At 40.0% G+C, this 21243-nt stretch overlaps 1 protein-coding gene across 1 annotated transcript in view; it reads left to right on the plus strand.

The window, feature by feature from the left end:
• The window catches only part of PDGFD (platelet derived growth factor D), a 355887-nt gene that overhangs the window by 290519 nt on the left and 44125 nt on the right, over window positions 1–21243 (plus strand). The window contains exons 4-6 of the mRNA XM_006887300.1: window positions 15310–15372; window positions 16543–16545; window positions 20472–20670. Of these exons, the coding sequence (XP_006887362.1) occupies window positions 15310–15372; window positions 16543–16545; window positions 20472–20670 (265 nt within the window). The remainder of the gene's footprint in view (window positions 1–15309; window positions 15373–16542; window positions 16546–20471; window positions 20671–21243) is intronic.

A 21243-nucleotide genomic window follows, 5' to 3' on the forward strand; every position in this document is an offset into this window, starting at 1 on the left:
TATATATATATGGATAAGAACACAATTCATTCAGTTCATAACACTACCCGACAACAAAATCAGGCCTGAATTTCTACAATCCAACAGAAGAGAAGCTTATTCAATCCTTAGACTATTTTCCCTTTGACTTTGGAACACACTGTACTCTTCAATTTTGTTTTTTTTCCTGGCAACTAAAATTGTCTTTCCAATTATATTTGGCTTATATGAATATAGCAATGAATTTGCATTCCCTAAGAACACACCTTGTGATATCTAAAAAAAGCATACCATGAGGCAAAGAAAAGTGGATGTAAGATTAATATTTTTTTGTGTGCAACCAAATTCTTTTATCCTCTAAAGGTGCTGATGGTTGGTAACTATGATAACTGAAATTAATTTTTAAACACTTAAATATTTCTATATTTGTATTTATATATGCCATGTATATATTTAGGTATATTAGTAGAGGAAACAGGTGGTAAATTGATAAAAACTTCTTCCTCACTCAGTGCCATCAAGCAGGAACCAACTCATAGGTGATCCTTCAGCAGGTTTTTGGACATGTCATTTGCATAGAAGGAAGTTGCTCATCTCTCTTCCCTTAGAGCAGCTAGTGGATTTGAACCACCTCCCACTCTCTTCCCTTAGAGCAGCTGGTGGATTTGAACCACCTCCCTACCCACTAGGCAATCAGAGCTCCTTTCTTAGCAATAACCAGAAGCCTTGAGAGAATGAGTTATTGGGTCTCGTGGTTCAGAACTTAAGTACTGAAGGACATCAAGGTCAATTGACAAAACATTTGGAAATAGATTACTTGCTATGCATCAGAAAGCTGGACAGTGAACAGGGAAGACAGAAGAGAATTGATGCATTTGAGATGTGGTGCTGGAGAAGAGTATTGAATATAGGATGGTCTGCTAGGATAACAAGTTGGTCCTGGAGAGGGTGGACCCCGGCTGCTCCTTGGAGGCAAGGATTCTGAAACTTCATTTGATGTACTATGGACATGTTACAAAAAGGGACCAGTCCTTCGAGAGGGATGTCACGCTTGGAAGGGTGGACAGACAACACAGGAGAGGAAGACCCTCAATGAGATGGATTGATTCAGTGACTGGTTTAACAGGAGTAGGTGTATCAGACACAATAAGATTTTTTTTTCTATAATTATATTTTATTAATTTTCATAAACATTTACAGAGATTTTGGGTTTCCACTCATTCATTGTTGCACTATTCTCTCTACCCTCCTCCCAGTTTGTTCTTGTCCAAATGCCACAGTGCTTGTCAAAGCCAGTTCTGATTAATCTTCTTTGTCAGTGTATCCTTTGCCATTCCCTATCACTCCTCCCTGAGAGAGACTTCACCCTGAGTCATAAGGAAAAGGGGACGGCATATTCTCTTAGCTACTTCCTGCTGAAAAGGGACGCTGTGGGTTTCAGGGTGAAGATCTTCTCTCACTACTCTAAAGGGCCCCTTTGGCGGTAGGAAACACATAGACTATTATGGAGATTGATTTTGGAATTCAGATGCACTCTTATTGATTGTGCTTGGCTGTACATGTACATATCCTTCAAGATGTATCATGGGGGTGTTGCAACCTAGAAGACACAAATTTGACTAACAAGTTATAAGTACATGAGTCCAAAAATTATGGAAAAGTAAAAGAAAAGATTCTTTCATTGTTTTACAAGCCCTCCCCCAGGTCCCCTCCACCATGCAGCCCTCGCTCTAGTCTCCTGTGATGACAGAAATACCCAGTTACATCTCTCTTTTAGACGGTTCTCTCCCTCCTCTGCTTCAGTGCAGTATACATTATTGAACCCATCTTACTCAGTGTCTCCCTAACCCCAAGGACAGTCCCATTCTACAACAGTGGCATCATGTAATATTTGTCCTTTTGTGACTGGGATATTTCACTCAGCATAATGTTCTCCAGAGTCAACCATTTTGAATAATATTGCATGAGTTCCTTGTTTTTTAATGCAGCATAGTATTCCATTGTGCGAATATACCACAGCTTCTCTAGCCATTCGTTTGTTGATGGGCACTTAGGTTGTTTCCAACTCCTTGCTATTGTGAACAAAGCTGCAATGAACATGGGGGTGCATATATCTGCTTGGATGTCAGCTATGGTCTCTTCAGGGTATATTCCCAGTAGTGGAATTGCTGGGTCAAATGGTATCTCTATTTGCAACTTTTTGAGAAAGCGCCATACTGCTTTCCACAGGGGTTGCACCATTTTACACTCCCACCAACAGTGAATCAGGGTTCCAGTTTCTCCACAACCTCGCCAGCATTTGTTGCTTGCTGTTCTGTTAAATTTTGCTATTTTGACTGGGGTGAAATGATATCTCATAGTTGTTTTAATTTGCATCTCTCTTAGGGCTAGGGATTTTGAGCATTTCTTCATGTGTTTGTTAGCCATCTGAATGTCGTCTTCGGTGAAGTGCCTGTTCATAAGATTGGCACAGGATAGAGCAGAGTTTAGGGCTGTTGTACATAGAGTTGCTATGAGTCACAGGTGATTCAATGGTGCATAACAATAACAACAACAATATTAATAAGGCCACACTCAATTGCAGTGGATTTTAAAAGTAATGAGTTTTAAATGATGAAAAAACTCCTGAACAGACAGAGCAGGCAGATGCTTCTCTAAGGCTGGGAATACCAGGGTTTGTTATCCACAAAAATCACGTTCTAGTTCCTACTTTGGAAAGTATCATCTGAAGTTTTAGAAGTTTCTCAATGGCCATCTGAAGTCAACTACGGAAAAGCAAAGATGCATGGAAATAATTAGGCCAAATGATTAAAGGACTAAGCTAAAAAGCCTAAAGCCCCTTGACGCTGAGACCAGATGTATTAGATGATGCCTAGCTGGTTACTATTTGCCAATTGCTTTGAAAGGGTCACAATAGGAGGTCCTGAACACAGTAAGCGGGGAGTGAGGTGGGGAGGTAGTAGAACAAACTAAAAATCCTGAAGAAGATGATTTAGTGGTCTAATAGAGACTGGTAGAACCCTGGAATCTAATGGCCCTTAGACATCCATCAACACTGCGACTGAACTCTCCCATAAAGCTCGACTTTCATCCAAACAGCAGGTCTGTAAGTAAACAATCATCCAAAGGAAGTAGAAAAATCTACCATGTGACATGGGAAGGGTGGCATTTGCCAAGGGCTAAAGCTCTGAAGGCAGGGATAGGAAAGAAAGTGGAATGGAAATCGACAGTGGGAAGTGTTGCTACACATAATGTGTAGGAATTAAAGAATGGAAAATCCATTTGCTCTCTGGACTTTTATCCAAATTGCAATAAAACATTTAAAAGAGAAATGAAAAATACGGAACAAATATCAGGTTCCCTCATGTAAACACCATTGATTTTTCTCAGGAATTATTCTCTCAGCCACTAGGAGAGACCTTTAAATTGTGAATTTGGGTGTGATGATAAAGTTATATGGATTGAGTAACATGCCGTCCTCCTGGGGTCTTCTTCATGGACATTTAGTAAATTGCAGAATTTGGCCATGGCGTTAGCTTTACAAGCCCTTGTTGGAATGAAACCCATGACCTTATATGCCTGGCAACAAACTGAACTAATAGGCCCAGACAGCAAGCCTGCCATTGAGATCTGAAACCTATGACCTGTTTTGTGGACTAGTTGAGTATCGAGTGTAAAGAGGAACAGCAAGGTCGGGAATGTGGTAATTTCACCTTTTGTCTAAGGAGAGATTTACAGGCATGAATGTGAACACAAGACTTCTTTTCCAACTTTATATTAATGTCTGTCTCTTAACCATACAAACACACCAGGAAATCCCCTTAGGGGTGGGTCAAGGTAAAGGCCAGCCTTTGAATTTACTGTTATTTGACGTAGTTGTATATTATTAGCGTGGCTGTTACATGTTTACATTGTGTGTAACCTGTAGTATCTTATAATTCTGAAGGATAACAGTTCTAACTAATGTATACTTCTGGTCACTGTCAAGAGAAAGATGAATTAGTCTGTAGAGAGAAAAATATGTCACAAACAACACAAAGTCATTTCCCTAGGCAATAGTCAAGTTTTAAAAAAGAGAATTAACAGCTTCTTGATTACTTTAGGACTGACTTGTGTGCTCCTGGTTCTCTTAAAAGATTTTTTCCTTCCTTTGCTTGAAAAACCTGTCACTTGATGAATAATATATCATGAGTGTTTTTCATTTTTCCCTGGTAGTATGAAAGCTGTGTGTATTGTAGCTTTGCACTTCAAATAGTATTTTCTCCCTCAAGTCAGATCTTAAGAGTTTTAATTAGCAAGGGGATAATTGGAATTTATAAAGGTAATGATTTTCGTTAAAGGATTTAGGTGGCGTGGCCTTAATCTTCATAGAGATTGTAATTTCCATTTACTCTAATATTTGTTTTAATAATATAACTAGCTTTTGGCTACAGTGAAGCTAAATCCATTTATATAATGCCATTCAAGTACAGAGAAATTTAGCATTTCTGTTAAGTGTGACTTTCAGCATGGGGTCATCCAGTCAAAGTAAAATGATTCATTGGATTTTGAGTTTGAAGGACTATTTTCTTCTTCAGTAATGACAAAAAAACAAAACCAGCAGAGCGCTCAGTATGGACCAGCTATTGTGTTAAGTAATGTGAACAACTCAGATCAATATTTCTCCTTTTTGTTACAAAATTGTAATTTTCCTATGCTAGCAGAATAATTACTCCAACCATCCATTTTCCTTTTGAAGTATAAATAGTCATTAATATCAGCTCAGCACTATCAGAAGTACAATCTTCAATAATTTTCAGGCTACTGGTGAACTGAGCCAAATGTTCTTTTTGAAATGCCTTTAAGGGATTTGTGAAAACCTGTACTTAGCACAAATCAGAGATGTTTGTTTATCTTATAGAAAAAGACTCTTTCTAAATGAAAAGAGAAACAGCTCAGTAGAGAAGAAAGTGAACAAAATGTCAGACTCAAGTTCAGATGTCTATAGAGCCTCCTCCAGATAACTGGGCTGGCTTCTTAAGAGCCAGTTCCTTGTACCATATCACTCTGCTCCTTCATCTCTTAAGGCTGAAAAATGATGAATGGGGTAATGCATCGAAAGAGGTTTTTATAGTGCTGGTACATAATCTATGCTCTGTAAATGGCAGCTGTTATTGTACGTTTTCTTAATACTAAACCACTTCAGTCTGTTTACAAGAGTTATTCACAAAATTTAGACCAGCATCTGGTTTTACAGCAGCACATCATGGAGCAGCCTCACGCTAGTGTTCTTCTATAGGTTGATGGAACAATCATCAGTTTGTGTTATACACAATGAGAGCTATTTGCAAAGCTACATAGTGTAGCCTCATGCTAAGATTTCCCTGTTTAACAATCATAGGTTTCAATCAACTTTCTTGACTGTCCATCTCACCCCTCCAAGGTCATTATGTTTACTCCAGGCAGTGTTACACCAGCACGAATTGCGTGTTGTTCTCTCTCTCTCTTGAATGGACTTCTTCCTCTATTTGCCAACACATTGTGATCCTTCTCCAGCTCTTGAGTGAGGCTGCCATGACCCTTCTAAGAGAATGAAATTCTATATCCTATTTGCTACTCCTTTTTTTACCTATTGTACTGGTATTTGATTTTTGCTTCCCCTAACAAGACAAATTCTCATGCTAAATTTGGTCTTAAAAAAAATCAGAAACAATCACGAAGAAAAATAAAAGCTCCTTATAAGGAAAAAAAATAAAAGAACTTTTTTGTTTACTACCTTGACTACCAGGAAATAAAAAAAAATGTATTGCGATCAAAAAAATTAAAAAATAAAAATTAAAAAAAGGTCTGCTATTAGGGACCTCTCCAGGGTACTGAAGAGCTATGGTGTCACTCTGGAGACTAAGGTGCGTCTGATACAGGCTATGGTCTTTGCAATCACTTGTTATGCATCAAAGAGTTGGACAATGACTAGGGAGGATAGAAGGAGAATTGGTGCCTTTGATCTGTGGTGTTGGAGGAGTATTGAATGTACCGTGGACTGCCAAGGAAACAGAAGGATTCATCCTGGAGAGGGTTAAACCAGGCTGCTCCTTGGAGGTAAGGATTCTGGGGCTTTGTCTGACATACCTTGGACATGTTGTAATTAAGGACAGGTCTTTGGAGAGGGACATCATGCTTGGGAGGGTGGAGGGATGAGGCAAGAGAGGAAGACCTTCTATCAGGTGGATTGATTCAGTGAATCGGGATGGGTGTGTCAGAGGCAGTGTGACTGGCACAGGATAGAGCAGGGTTTAGGGCTGTTGTACATAGGGTCACTATGAGTTGCAAGTGACTCAACAGCACATAACAACAACAACAATAACCTTGACATTAAGGGACGTGGTGACATATTGAACAACATGTCGAGTTCCTAACTTAAAGATTGGCAGGTTGATTCCTTTAGTATCTCTGAAGGGAAAAGATGAGCAGACTCTTCCCATTAAGATTTATAGACCCAGAAACCCAATGGAGGGTATTAGCTATACATCAGAATCAACTTGAGGGCTGTGACTTTTATCTTGACATTAGCATCAAGATAGTGGTGAATGGATCACCCTCCCCCAAAAAGGTGCTGCTGCATCGATTCTACCTCATAGTAACCTCATGTCTTGCTGAGCACAACTGCATTTCCTGGAGCTTGGAGTGATTGTGGCCCTAGGACGGCTGGCAATTGAATGCTTAACCATTTGTGCAGAGATCCTAATAAATCCTTACCAAAAATCAAAACAAGTCACTTCCAACTCACAGCAACCCTATAGGATAGAGTCTGGGTTTCTGAAGCCTTTGCTGGAAAACATCTCCCCATCTCTCTCCCTGAGAGCAGCTGGTAGGTTAGAACCACGGACCTTTTTTTGAACAGCCCAATGCCTCGCTCGAAATTAAGCTTTGCACTGTTTAGTCTATAAATGATAAAAGAGATAGAAAAATTATCTCTTAAATCACTGTAAGTTCATAACTATGTCTTATCTCTGAAGAATATTTCTTATTAAAGATAATACTTGTTTTATTAAAGATATATTTCTAATAAGTCTCATGTCCAGACCTTATGGCTCTAAGAAAATCATGTTATTAAATTTGACAAACAAATGCTATAACTTTGAAAGATGCTGTTTGATTCTTATTAATTATTGATTTTTACACCCTCTGTACTGTGTTCTCACATACAGCTGCCTTCCTGCCAAAGCCTTTCCCACATTGTTTGTAGAAGAGCAGTTTGCTGATGAGCATGCAAAGTATGCTTGCGATGTTTATCTGGATCGCAGAGTTTGAGTCAGCAGATTTGTAGCCTTTCTTTTATTATATTCATGTAGACAGTAAGACATTGGCATGTCATTGTTTGGTGTATACTGTTTAGAGTGCATGCGAGTAATTCATGAACTGAAGATCAAAAGTCTTTGTCCTATAAGATCTCTCTACACAGGGGCTGCAGGGCACAGGGCTCCAAGTTGTTATTATTGAATTTCACTCAGTGTATCAAGAACATAGTGTCATGAATGAGCTAAGAATTCACTGAAGGAATAAGTGTTGATAAGTGTATTTGTTTGCTATTGTTTTATGAATGCTGACAAATCCCTCAGTGCCTCTTTCACATTTCAAAAGAAATAGCTCAAAACATAGCTCAACAGAAAAACACATATGCAATGAGGAGAAAACCCTTTACTTGGTGCCTCTGAGGAATGAATATGAAATAGTAAATAATTTTTTTCAAAATTAAGTGGAAAGAACGATAAACAAATAAAATAGGCTCTTTTAAAATTTTCCCAAAATAAATCTATTTTTAAGTCTAGAGATTTATTTTTTGTCGAAAGCATTTTAAAAACTAAGTAATTGCATATGTTTTGTCTTCTGTGATGGTGGAATCCATCCCTCCTCACACGCAGCATAATCACTGAGGATAAAAATGAACTCGCTGAGATCCAGAACAGGTGGTGCAACTAATCATCCCAAATGTCTGAGAGATTGGCCTGGCAACAGCTGTCTTCAAAAATGCAAAAGACAAGTTTCCCAGCTCAACCCCTGTCTTGGTTGGTTAGTGCTGCTGTAAGAAAAATACCGCAAGTGGGTAGCCTTAACAAATGGACATTTATTTCCATACAGTTTCAGAAGCTAGATGTCAAAAACCAGGGTGTCAGAGTTAGCAGGTGGCTTTTCTCTGTCTCTGTAGGAAGGTGCTTTTCTGAGCTTCTGCTCTTGAGTGATGATCTTCATATATGCCTTGGCGTCTCTCTACCCTTTCCTCTAGTCACTTGTTTAATCTCTTTTGTATCTCACAGGGGAGCTTTAGTGGCATAGTTAGTTGTTAGGGAGTCGCACTGCTAACCCAAAAGCTGCAGCTCCCTAGGAGTTCGAATCCACTCAGAAACCTAGCAGTGGGCCAACTGTAAATCAGTTCTGACTCAATGAGTGTGTTACATCTCAGAAGAAATTGACTTGACGTACTCTTTATACTAATTCTGCTTAATTGACATAACACAAATAATCCATTCCCAAATGTGATGACAACCACAGGTATAGAGGTTTGAATTTATCATAGATCTTTGTGGGTTACAAAAATCAATCTGTACCAGACATCAGGGTACAGAAGAGTCGGTCATTTGGCCAGCTCGAGCATGTATTGCATGTATTCAATAGTCAATACAGGATTTTCCTAATGAAAAAAATTAGTGGGTTATGCATTTGCTCACTTGTAACACACTGTCAGCCATCTCTGGGATTGGCGCAAGGTGACTGGTGGCAAGGAAGAGATATCTGGAGATACCTTTTCAGGTTTCATATCTGTTCATAGAGTCACTGAGTCGTACTCAACAGCATATAACATCAACAACAGCAGCAAATAATTGTCTTTCCCTAGAAGAATGTAACATAGCTTCTTAAGCTTTGAGATGAGTTTGTTATAACCAGAAACGAAAATGTTTCATTTATAAGCTAGATTGTTTTGACATATATTAAATAGTTATTCAGTATATCTTTTTTAACTTTTTTACCTTTTCAGCACAATGTTAAGGACACCACTCATATAAGAACACTCCATTAAGAGGATTTTGTCTTCCATTATTGTGCAGTTTGAAAAAGCATGTGTTCCACTCAGAATACCAATAACAAATAGTGTGACATAGGCACCGCACCAGTCAGTCAAAGTGGAGACTGCTTATAAATCACTGGTTTGTATATACTGGTGTATGTATATAGCAGCTGTTCAGTATGGACTAGTGAAATTAGAATGCTTACTAAAAACTCTTCCAGGACCTTGGAATAGTGTTTGTTACTGTCAGAGACCTTTTAAAGAACAATGTCAGTCTGGAGACTAAAGTGTGTGTCAGATCCAGGCCACAATCTTTGCAGTTACTTGCTATGTGTCAGACAGCTGGACAATGACATGGGATGATAGAAGGAGAATTGATGCCTTTGAGCTGTGGTGCTGGAGAAGAGTATTGAATATAAACTACAGACTGGTAGGAGAACAAACAGATTCATCCTAGAGAGGGTGAGACCAGGCTGCTCCTTGGAGGCAAGGATTCTGAAGCTTTGTCTGACATAATTTGGACATATTACAAAGAGGAACCAGTCCTTGGAGAGAGATATATCATGCTTGAGAGGGTAAAGGACAGCACAAGAATGGAAGACCCTTGATGAGATGGATTGATTTGAGTGACTGGGGAAATAGGGTAGGTGTAGCAGAGACAATAAGATTGGCACAGAATAGAGCAGGGTTCAGAGCTGTTGTACATAGGGTTGCTGTGAGTCACAGGCAACTCAATGGCACATAAACAACATTGTTGAGCACCGTCAAGTTGGAGCTGACCTATTGCTGATCCTTCACCAGGCTTTCTTAGACAGTAACGTGTACAGGAGAAGATTGCCTGTTCTTCTCCCACAGAGCAGCTGGAAGGTTCAAACTACTTGGCTTTGAGATTACAGTGCAACTTCTCCCCACTAAGCCTACATGGGAAACAAAATAAACAAGGTTTCTTCTATTCTGGAGAACATATTCTAGTTGCACAAGTAAAACTATTTCAGATAGCCATCATTGCCTTCCAGAAAAGAAGCGCACAGAATGTCCAAGGGAAGAGTATTTTAAAGTGTTCAAGGAGAGTTCTCGAAAGAGTTGATATTTAAGAAAAGTCTTAACTGAGGAGGATCTAGTTATTGGAACATTTGAGGAAAGTGCATCCAGGCAGAGAGAACAACATCAGAAACGGACTTAAGGGAAGAAAAAATATTTGGAGTGTCATTGAAGGGTTGGGCTAAGTCCGGTGTAGTGATATCAGCTTAGCGAGGGATACCAGAAGATGAAGCTGGCAAGCAGTCAGGTGTCAGAGGCACAGATCCTACATGCAATGGAAAACTATCCGGGTGTTTTAAACAGAGGTCGGAGATGAGTTGATTTAAATTAGTAATCATCTGGCTACTACATGGATTTTAGGATAAAAGTAGAAATATACTCAAAATTAGCAAGTCCTCAGAAGATTTACTGTGTCTTGCATTGGAGAAGTTATGATGGGGAAACATGTGGGATGATTACATTAAAGATTATTTAGAAGATAAACACCTCTGTGCCTCTCTGTGTAGAGATTCTCCTTCCAGGGCTGAAGCTTTGAAAGTTCTGTGTTTCATTTTTATGAAAGACATTGTTCACTTTTATAAGCTCCTGTTAACTATATCATTTATAAACTTCTGAAGTAAGATAAAAGGAGATTGGTTTTGTTTCTGTGTCTAACATTCATGACACTAAGAAAAGACAAATGTACATCCCTCCTGTGATTTAATAGAGTTTTTTATCATTTCATTGTATTGATGTTTCTAACTGTAGGTCAGAAGCTAAAAATATTCTTTGAGTAGCATTTGGCTAGGATGATGCATGTGAACTATCCTTAATACGTAAAAATGCCTAACAAAATATTGCTGTCATGTGTCTGTCTGTACAAGAAATTGTAACAAAATTAATTTACAAAATTCAGTAAATATAGATAGCCTCTCTGAAGAACTAAGAATTCTTGTAAGAATGTCCTTATAGAAGAACCTTCTAGCAACTGACCCCGCTTTACACTTTCCTGTTTTTCTTTAACTCCCCTTTTGGACACTGTTCCCTCTTTCTCCAGTAATACAGTTACCCAATCCAACTGTAATGATGTGAAAGATCATCCCACCATCTGTACTTAGAAATGAACTCTGATGGCCCTACCTTCCCAGTAGATAGCTTCATGATAAAGAGCACAAAATTCAGTCTTTCTGAAAATTGGTTTCCTTATCTTTGAAATGAAGGGATTGGAGTAGATAATCCTAAACCTTTTCCAGCTCTGAGATTTGAAGATTGTCTCTCCTCTGATTTTCACATTGCCATTTCTGAGCTATTTCTAAGTCCATGTGTCCCTTCGAAGGTCCATTTCCAGAGAGCAAATTGCCTCCTGATCATCTCGACCTGGATTTTGCATGGGCTCCTCCAGTGCGGTGTCCAAAATGAATCACCAGCTTTCCCCAGGAACTTGTTTCTTTCTTCATATACTTCTCTTGTATTGTGTGAATGCCTCTCTTTCACTGAATCTTCTACTCTATGATTTTTTCCAATAACCAACCATCCCCTTATCTTTCCTAGGCTCAGTGTAAGAAATCACATCATTATGTGAATTTTTGTCCTGGCTGCTTCTTTGGGTCAGTTTTACTACTGCTTTTGAGGCTATCCTGATCAGATTAGCAGAAGAGAATGACGGGTGAAAGCGAGCATTCTGTATTCATTTAAGAATTTCTAATGCCACTGAGTATTATTGTATTGGTGTCCTAGTGGAAGAAACTTACTACAATCCTATAGGCAAAGGGCTCAAATCTACCAGTTGTACCATGGGAAAAAGATGGGAAAGCTCCTTAGCTGCCTCTGAAAACCCTCTGGAGGGTTGGATATAGGTCGGTTCTGATTTAATGGCAAACAGCAACAATGCCAATATCCAGCTTGACTAATAGCCTACCAATAGTCTCTCCTAAACATGAAGAAGCCATCAACTACCTCACTATTTATTCAGTCTTAGCTGGTTACAGGCTTTAAGACTCATAAATTCCTATTTTCACTTTGTAATACACATCCTTCTGCTGTGGAAATTCTTGTCTTCTTCATTCAGATATATTGTCTTACAGAGTGCAGTTAACATGCTTTCTGGTCTTACCTCCCTTTCCCTGAGATTGAGTTTAAAATAATGAAGGCTAGTTAGTGTTTAATGAGTTAATGAGTCTAGATAGTGGCGTAAAGTCTAGTTAATCTCTTTAATTACTTTCAATGCATCTGAAAATTGGACAGTGACTAAGTATGAGAAAAGAAGAATTGATACCTCTGAGTTGTGGTGCTGGAGCACAGCGCTGAATATCCCATGAAATCCAAAAGAACAAACAAGTCTGTCTTGGACAAAGTGTAACGTGGCTACTCCTTAGAGGCAAGAATAGAGAAACTTTGTCTCCCATACTTTGAGGACGTTTTCAGGAGGGACCAGTCCTTGGAAAAGTACTTCATACTGTGAACAATAGAGGTTCAGATAAAGAGAAGAAGATCCTTAATGAGATGGATTGATACAGTGATTGCACCAATAGAATCAAGCCTATTCCAGATCATAGAAGGGTAGGCGCGGGATATGGTGAGGTTCAGATCCATTGTTCACAGAGTCCTTATAAGTCATAGTCCACTAACAATGACAACAGTTAGTAAGTAATAAATTCTATTCCTTCTTTTATTTTTTTCCTTCTTTTAACTTCACATTTGACTTTAATCTCCCTTTCTTTAATTAATATTTTGGCAAACATTTATGGGTAAACCAGTTTCATCACAAGCAGTTAACAAGTGTACATTCAGCTCTTCCAATGCTAATTCAGACCCGATACTTAGTTCTCATTTGAGAGATATGTTGTTGTTGTTGTTGTTATGTGCCAGCAAGTCGCTTGTGACTCATAGCGACCCTATGTACAACAGCTCTAAACTCTGCTCTGTCCTGTACCAATCTCATTGCCTGCAAAACACTCATCTTGATTACCCCAGTCACCGAATCAATCCATCTCCCAGAGGGCCTACCCCTCCTGCGCCTGCCCTCCACCCTCCCAAGCATGATGTCCCTCTCCAAGGACCGGTCTCTCCTTACAACATGACCAAAGTATGTCAAAGCCTCAGAATTCTTGCCTCCAAGGAACAGCCCGGTTTAACCCTCTCCAGGATGAATCTGTTTGTTTTCCTAGCAGTCCATGGTACCCTCAATGCTCTTCTCCAACACCAAAGCTCAAAAGCATCAATTCTCCTTCTATCCTCCTTGGTCATTATCCAGCTCTCTGATGCATAACAAGTGATTGCAAAGACCATGGCCTGTACCAGACGCACCTTTGTCTCCAGAGACACACTGTTGCTCTTGAGTACTTTGCGAAACTTATACTTGAATCAAGAGGCAGTTGTCAGAACAGAGCAAGGAAACACTGCATGGTTCAAAATTGGGAAGGGCGTATGCCAGGGATGTGTCCTGTCTCCATACCTTTTCAATCTGTATGCAGAACAGATCATCTGGGAGGCTAGACTCTATGAGGAGAAATATGGCATCAGGATTGGTGGAAGATCCATAAACAATCTGCGTTATGTAGATGACACAACCCTGCTTGCTGAAACTGAAGAGGACCTGAAGCGCCTAGTGTCAGGGACTGCAGCCTTCAATATGGATTGAGGCTCAATGTCAAGAAGACAAAGATTCTCACCACTGGATCAATTGGCAGCATCAGGATGGATGGTGAAGAGATTGAGATTGTACACAGCTTTAGTTTGCTTGGCTCCACAGTCAACACCCTTGGCACCAGTAACAAGGAAATTAAAAGACGTATTGCAATGGGAAAGTCTGCTGTTAGAGACCTCTCTAAAGAAAGCTATCAGACTTGTGTAGCTGAATTTTTTTCATCTTCATCCTAAAATAGTTCCTCTTTGACCAGACTGGAAGAATTGCACCAACGTGTTTTATTTTAGTGGCTCAAGAAACCATCTTTAATGTGTCAAAAGCATAGAATCAGCTTTCCAGCCTGGAGGGTATTTTTAACTTACTGGGGTATCACCATCGAGTTACACTGCTAACCAAAAGTGGCACCTTTGTAGCAGTTCTAACCTATCAGTGACTCCAGAGGAGAAACACTGACACTTGCTTGTGATTTGCAGTCTCCAGAAACTCCCTGGAGGGTCAGCTATGTGTCATTTCAAACTCATCAGCAGTGTGCTTGTGAAAGACAGAGAGAGACAGTGCACTAGAGTAATTAACATGGACTTCACACACGAATGAATTGGAGAGAAATAGGGCCACTAAAAGAAGTTTCTCTCCCTGGGATCCATTGCTATCACAGGTCTTTTAAGTAATCTTTGAGATAAAGTTCCCAGTTCTATCTCCTGCTTCCTCCCCACCAGTGCATAGTTCTTTAACATTCCGATGGTCATTTTCTCACCTTGCCATTCTTCCTGACATGTCTTAATGCAGTCAGAAATAAATCTTTGTCAGTTCATTTATTCCTGGAAAGATCACTGGGATATGGACGTGATACAGAATCACAATAATCATCCCAAACATCAGTGATGAGGCTCAAATGCACATCAGTAATGATAATTATTATTACGTTGGGAACACTTAGAGTGTTAATCGGAAATGCATAAATAAATCTCAGTTTTCTTTCAATGTGCAGCCTTTGAAACCTGCTGGGGGGTCAGCTATAAGTCAGTTCTGACTCCACACAAATGAGTTTGAATTTGACTTTTCTTTAGAACAACAAAAAAACCAACTCAACTCATTGCTTTGTAGTTGAACCAACTCATGCCTAACTCTCCGGAGTATTTTCTGAGACTGCAAATTTCGTGGGAAGAAATTACCCATCTTTATCCCTTACAGCCAGTTGTGGATCCAAACAGCCAGAGAGGCACCACCTTTGCATTAGCAATGCAACACCCTATGAACTCTGCAGAAGAACTCTGTAATTTAAGCGTTCCATACTACCTCCTCAGACAAGAACGTGAAGGCTAAGATGGGTTAAGTGGATTCCCTGAACTTAAAGAGTGGATCACAGCCTGAGTTACAATTTAAACCCTAACCTATTTTCTGTCTCACCAGTACTTCTAAGAATGTCGCGATGTGTGTCTTGAATGAAAAGAGTTTTTAAGGAGAGGAGCATGAGGCAAATGGTGACCTGTTCAGTAGGAAGGCAGCCCCTAGCCCTGTGCTCATTAGGAAGGCAGTTCAGATAGCAGAGAAGATGAAGCCTTTGACATAATGAATTGAACTGGGGTTTCATAACTCACATGGATCTTTGTTTGCCTTCTAGAACGATTTTCAATCTGCCTCAGCCTCAGATACCAACTGGGAGTCAATCACAAGCTCTGTTTCAGTAAGTAACTTATTACTCTGTTGCCTGTGGGGTGGGGTGGGATAAGGGTGGGGAATAATGAAATAGTTAAAGCTTCCTGTTGGACTTCAGCAACATTAAGGACCAATAAATTGACCAAAAGCCAAATTTCAAGTAAGAGGTTTTCTTCCATTTCACTCGGGTTATAGAAAGAGGGTAATGCCAGAATGCCCTTTTTCCCTTCCTTTCACAAAGCTTTCCAGGAAATGCCAACAATCACTGTGAGAACATAGGTTTAGCCAGTGTTTTAAGTAATTGTTTATTTCAAAGTGCAACTTTCTGACTGAAGGACTCTCCAGACACATCAAACATGTCAACCCGATCCGGGGCCCAGACTCAAGTGGGATATTTTGAAATCACTTTTGAGACTGTTAACCTTTGCATTTTCAAGAGCTTTTTCATACTTGAAAAATCCTAATGTTTCCAGTTAGATAACATACATGCATATCAAGCATGTATTCTATTTAAATCGGAAATAAAACATAACACCCCAATGCTGTAAAATGGTTCATGCCCCCATTTTTCTTTCCAAGTTTAGTCATTTCTCAGTATTCTGTCTCCTTATCTACTTTGCCCAGAAAGACAGACAGTATTTTTCTACATGGAGCACTTATGTTGCAATAAAATAAAGATAATAAAGGCATTTGTTCATGAAAAGGTCAAGAGCTTGGAGAAACTCTGTCTGCAGTTCAAAAGTGAGTCTGTGTGGCTAAGTCAGCTTTGATTTTTTTGCCCCCTAAAATTTTTTATGCTATATTTGACTTTCGAGAAGAATTTTGAAAAGTCCCTTTCTATGGCAGGATTTCCTCAATGATAGCATCTGTGATGAGTTCATTTGTCTGCTCTGGCTGCCAGACCAAAAGGGCATCAGCTGAACAATTGGTTGGTGAGGGCTCTTCCGGTGATAGTAAACCAAAACAGAAAAGCAAGCCCACTCCCATCCAGTTGATTTTTGAGTCATGTCAACATTATGTGAGTACATGATATTAACAGCATTTTATTTATTGCCTTTTGACAAGTCAGAGAACATGTTGTGTGACCTTAGCTAAGGAAATTATGTTCCCAACTGATGCCGCGTCAGTCCATGACTCATGGTAACAATTGAAAAAAACCACGATTTGGTCCTTCACCATCTGCACCACTGTGACAAAGGGAGTTTACATTACCTGATTAAAAAAAAAAAATAGATCACCCAGCTTTCTTCCTAGTCTGTTTTATTCAGTTAGTTCCACTGAAATCCGGTTAGTATCAGCACCATGCAAGCCCCACTCATGGGTGGGGTCTATGAAATAACTGGTGGAAATTAAACCTAATTTTCCCAGATGGGGAATGAGGGTCCTACCATGGAACCAATGTCTCCATCATCAGACTGGGGAAAATTAAAATAAAGCAGATGATATTCAGAGCTGCAGAGGACTGGCAGTTGGCCTGGGTACTTAGGCAGCCCCAGCAGTCTGAGCCTGATATTGTAGCATTGATTCCAATCACAACTTTTAGGACCAGGACTTGGATGTTGGCTGAAGGGTTTCCCTCTTCTCAAACATACATGATAGCTCAGGATGTCTAATCATTCCTGCCCCAATGGTAGAGATTATTAGCCATCAAAGACCCATAGCGAATTGCCTAGTCTGGTTTTTCTGATGGCTTAGTGAATAGTGTATTAATCTGATAGACAGTCTCCCACTAGAAGGGAACCGCTAGGAAGGCTCCAGTAGTTGGAACTGACTTGGCAGCATTCAGTTTGCATTTTTGGTTTGGTTGCTCTAAAAGGGATGGATTATCTCCTCCACTGGGGAGCCAGGGGTCCCTACAGATCTTCCAGAGCTGAGTTACAAGTCAGAGCACCACTTAGGCCTCTGGAAAGACCAAGGAGGGATTGCTTATTCCTTGAATTCTGTTTTTCAAGAACCTTCTTGGGAATGAGCGGGAACCCCCAGACCAACTATTATTTCCTATAAAACCTTCCAACTATTAATTCCTATAAAACCCCTACATTTTGCTTTCACTAAATGCAGTTTAGAGTTTTCTATGCATTATTATTATTTTAAAATACTTAGTTACATTTAAATTTTCTTTATAAACATCTAATCAAAACTGAATCAATGAGGTAAAAATTAGAGTAGTTGTAAGAGGCACACCCACTTAGTTCTGTCTATCAAAAACAATTTTAAAATAGTTACCTCACAAATAAACAAGCAAAAATAAATAAAAAATGTTCTCCTGAGTGTGTTATTCATAACTATTTTTTTAACTGTCTTTGTTGCTTCTTGTCAACTGTGCTAAGTCCATGCTTAAAACACTAGTAAGCTCATCCTTGTACAGAAATCTCATTTTTTGCCAATTGGTTTGAATTTTATTTAAAACCTATTATTAGAGGAGATCAGATTTCTCCTTCCCCTCGGGGTGTGGTGGAGACCTACTGGCACGGTGCATGCTGCATTTACCTTCTAACTGAAAGGTCAGAAGTTCAAATTCACAAGGCAATCCTCTAGAGAAGGGAGGCTTGTCTCCTCCCATAAAGATTTCTCATTGCTCATTGCCCTTGAGTCGAAATCAACTCACAGCTGACCCTTCAGTAGATTTTGGGGAGACTGTAAGTGCATGGAAGGAGATGGTCCAGCTCTCTCCCTCAGAGCTGCTCCAGAGGCCCCGGAGGTGCCACTTTCGGCTCGGCAGCACAGCTCCTCAGGGTCTGCACCATCAGAACTCCCTTCGTAAAGGTTTACAGTCCGAGGAATCTGATGGAGGGTGACTTTTGAGTCAAAACTGACTTGATAAAGTTCTCTCAGGAGGCGAGAAGCCCTCCATTCCATTTTCTTAGAGATAGAAATAGGTACACACTTTTAGGAGCCATCTCCCTTAAAAAAGAGATTAAAAAAATAAACCCCAAAATGCCCTGCTTTTATTCTTAAAATGGAAAAATAAAAGCAGCAACAAACTTCTTTCATATGTTGCTCTGTGCTTAACTTTGACCGGCTCATCTGGGGTGTTTTGAATCTTAGACTCTGACTGCTGTGACCGAAAGCTATTTATTAATCATCAGATAGTCTGATTTGGACCACTTTCATTCTATTATAGTTACCATGAGTCAGAGCCGGCTGGATGACACCTAACAACAGTAACAATGGGCTGTAGTCTACCCAGACAGTACAAGGTGAATGGAGATTTGAGAAGCTTATCTTTAATTCTCAGTATTGTCTACCTCTAAGTGTGTGATACCAGGAGAGATAAGAAAGAAGTGAGGTGCTTCAGCCCCCAGTTCAAGTACATCACCTGCCTCCACCCACATACCAGCTAGATTAAAGAGCTGGCCTGGGGCATCATCAATCTATCCCACACCTCCTCCCAGACCTTTCCCCCACTTCCCTCTTCTAATGGAGGAGCAATTTAACATACTCCCAAATTGCACTCCTGCAGCCAATGGTGAAAACCAGTTGCTGTTCTGTGTACCCCATTCATGGCAGCTGCATGTCAAAACAAAACTATCTTTCATACAGCTCAGTGGCTGATTTTTCAGCAGTAGATGCTGAGGTGTTTCTTTCAAGGTGTCTCCAGGTGGATTCAAACTTCCAGCCTTTTTCTAAGCAACCAAGCCCATTAACTATTTGCACTTTCCAGGGAAGCCCATGCCAATAGTAGGTTAATGCTTTTGAATCCCTTGATTTTTTTCTAAAGAGACTATATCTCCTGAGACCAGGAAATCACTGAATTCCTTACTGACTTCGGAACCTTGATTAGGTAAAAAGGGAAAAGCAATGCCTGTGCGCCAGATTATGTGGGCTTTGCTGTCTGCAGCTCTGCAGCACCTATTATTTCTCATCAGGATGCTGCAGTTAAGTTTCAGGGAAATATGTTTTCATTAATTTGCATATTCCCTTAGTGATAGGAGATATTTGCCCTTGGGGGAGATCTTATTTGTTTGCCATTTCTTGAAAGACATTTAGAAATCACTGGAGTCTGTTAGCTCCCTATTTCTCTGTTAATGGGTCATGAATTTTTACAGAGATGTTTGAATCATGGCTCATTTACCTCTAGATTGTACAAGGGTTAGTGAAGTAAGCACTCAGAAATCTACATGGGGATGTTTTCCACAGCAAAATACATAATCCCTTCCAGGCTTTCAGTGATGCTTTGGTTTTTCAAGTTAAGAGTATTCCTGAGAATGTTTTGCTGGCAGCTGGAATCACTAGCAAGCCACACTTCCCACCCTACCCCCTACTCTTCATGTGCTTCCCATGTGAATCATGAATTCTTAAGTCAAGAAAGCAGGTATCATGGCTCATTATCTTTGTTGACAATAAATAAGCTGGTTACAAGGGCCAAATTTTATCCAGGTGTCTCCAGAGTACATGCTAACACTGCGCCCACCACTGCTCTTGCAATGCTGATAGCTGACTTGTCAAGGCAGGGAAGGGGGATGAGCCTGGAGGGAAATACAGGAGAATCACAGGAATCTCACAAAAGTTACATGAGGACTTCAGAATTTAATTGATCATGTGGAAGTATATGACTTGAGACCCTCTGGCTGTTTAGTCCATAGGGAAGTGATAACCTAAAGACAGCCCCTCTCTGGAGATTCGAAACCACTAGCAACTTCACAGGAGAAAGAAAGGCAAAGCCCCTCTTGTACAGTTAGTTTACAGTCCCCAGAAACCCTTAGTCCCCTATGAATTGGCCCCAACTTGATGACAGTGAGTTAATGTTATTTCCACTTCACCTGTATCATCAATGGTTGAAATTCAAACAAACCAGAAGATTTCTGATCTGCTGAGATTTGATTTACCAAAATAAGTTATTCTTGTCTTTCTAAGTTTAATTGTTTTTAAGCAGGAATGTGGCAAATCTATGGCAGAATACTTTTTTTTCTTAATAAAAAGCAAACACAGATTTATTAAGAAAGATCCATTGTAAAGAAAGAGCGTAATAGAGGAGTATGACAGAATACTTCCGTGTGCTGTTTAGAAGTAGGATGTTTTGTGATTAGAAGCCTGCATATGTTCCGTCCTTGTCATTGTGTGACTGTTGTCTTTAATAGCAATGGACCCCTTCTCAGTACACTGACTGCTATATGTCCCTCTTAGGAGTCGTACAATCACTCTCTGTCAGTAACGGATCCCAGTGTCATTGCGGAAGCTCTGGACAGAACCATCGCAGAATTTGATACTGTAGAGGCCCTGCTCAAGCACCTCAACCCCACATCATGGCAAAAAGACCTGGAGAATATGAATTTGGACAGGCATTATTATCGAGGTCGGTCATTCTCTCTAAAGAGCTCAAAAGGTAAGGAACAGAGCCTCGGAGGTCCTTTATAAGTAACTGTGCTTGTGAGGTGTCATCAGATCAGTTCCAAATAAGAGCAGCTCCATGAAAGAGAATGTGATGTCCCCATAAAATTTTCTAGAATATAATCTCCATGAGAATTAGTCACCAGGTTTTTCTTACAGAGCACTGCTGGATGAGTTCACACTGCCAGTCTTAGTTTGCAATAATTTTAATAAGTAAATAATAGCATTGTAATTATATTTGTCTTTTGTGTATTGTCTTTTCACCTGTCTTCTGCCCTTCCTAAGTGTCCCGCGACCGAATTACACACAGCCTTGGGGGTCCTCTGCTTTTTACCTGTATGGGCTGGGGGGGTTTGGCTCTGCTTAGATGTCTTGTCTTTTTGCCTGCCTTCTGCCCTTTCTAAGGGCAATGTGCAAGGAACTGGAGTCAGAAAACCAAAAGGGTCGAACTCGCTCAGCATTTCTTAAGCTCGAGGAACTGAAGAACAAATTCAAACCTCTAGTTGCTATAATCAAGGATGCTTTAGGCAGAGTATTAAATGATCCAGGAGGTATCAAAAGAAGATGG

This window comes from Elephantulus edwardii, unplaced genomic scaffold, assembly GCF_000299155.1.
Source record: "Elephantulus edwardii isolate Elephantulus edwardi_28Jun2011 unplaced genomic scaffold, EleEdw1.0 scaffold00056, whole genome shotgun sequence".
NCBI lineage: Eukaryota > Metazoa > Chordata > Mammalia > Macroscelidea > Macroscelididae > Elephantulus > Elephantulus edwardii.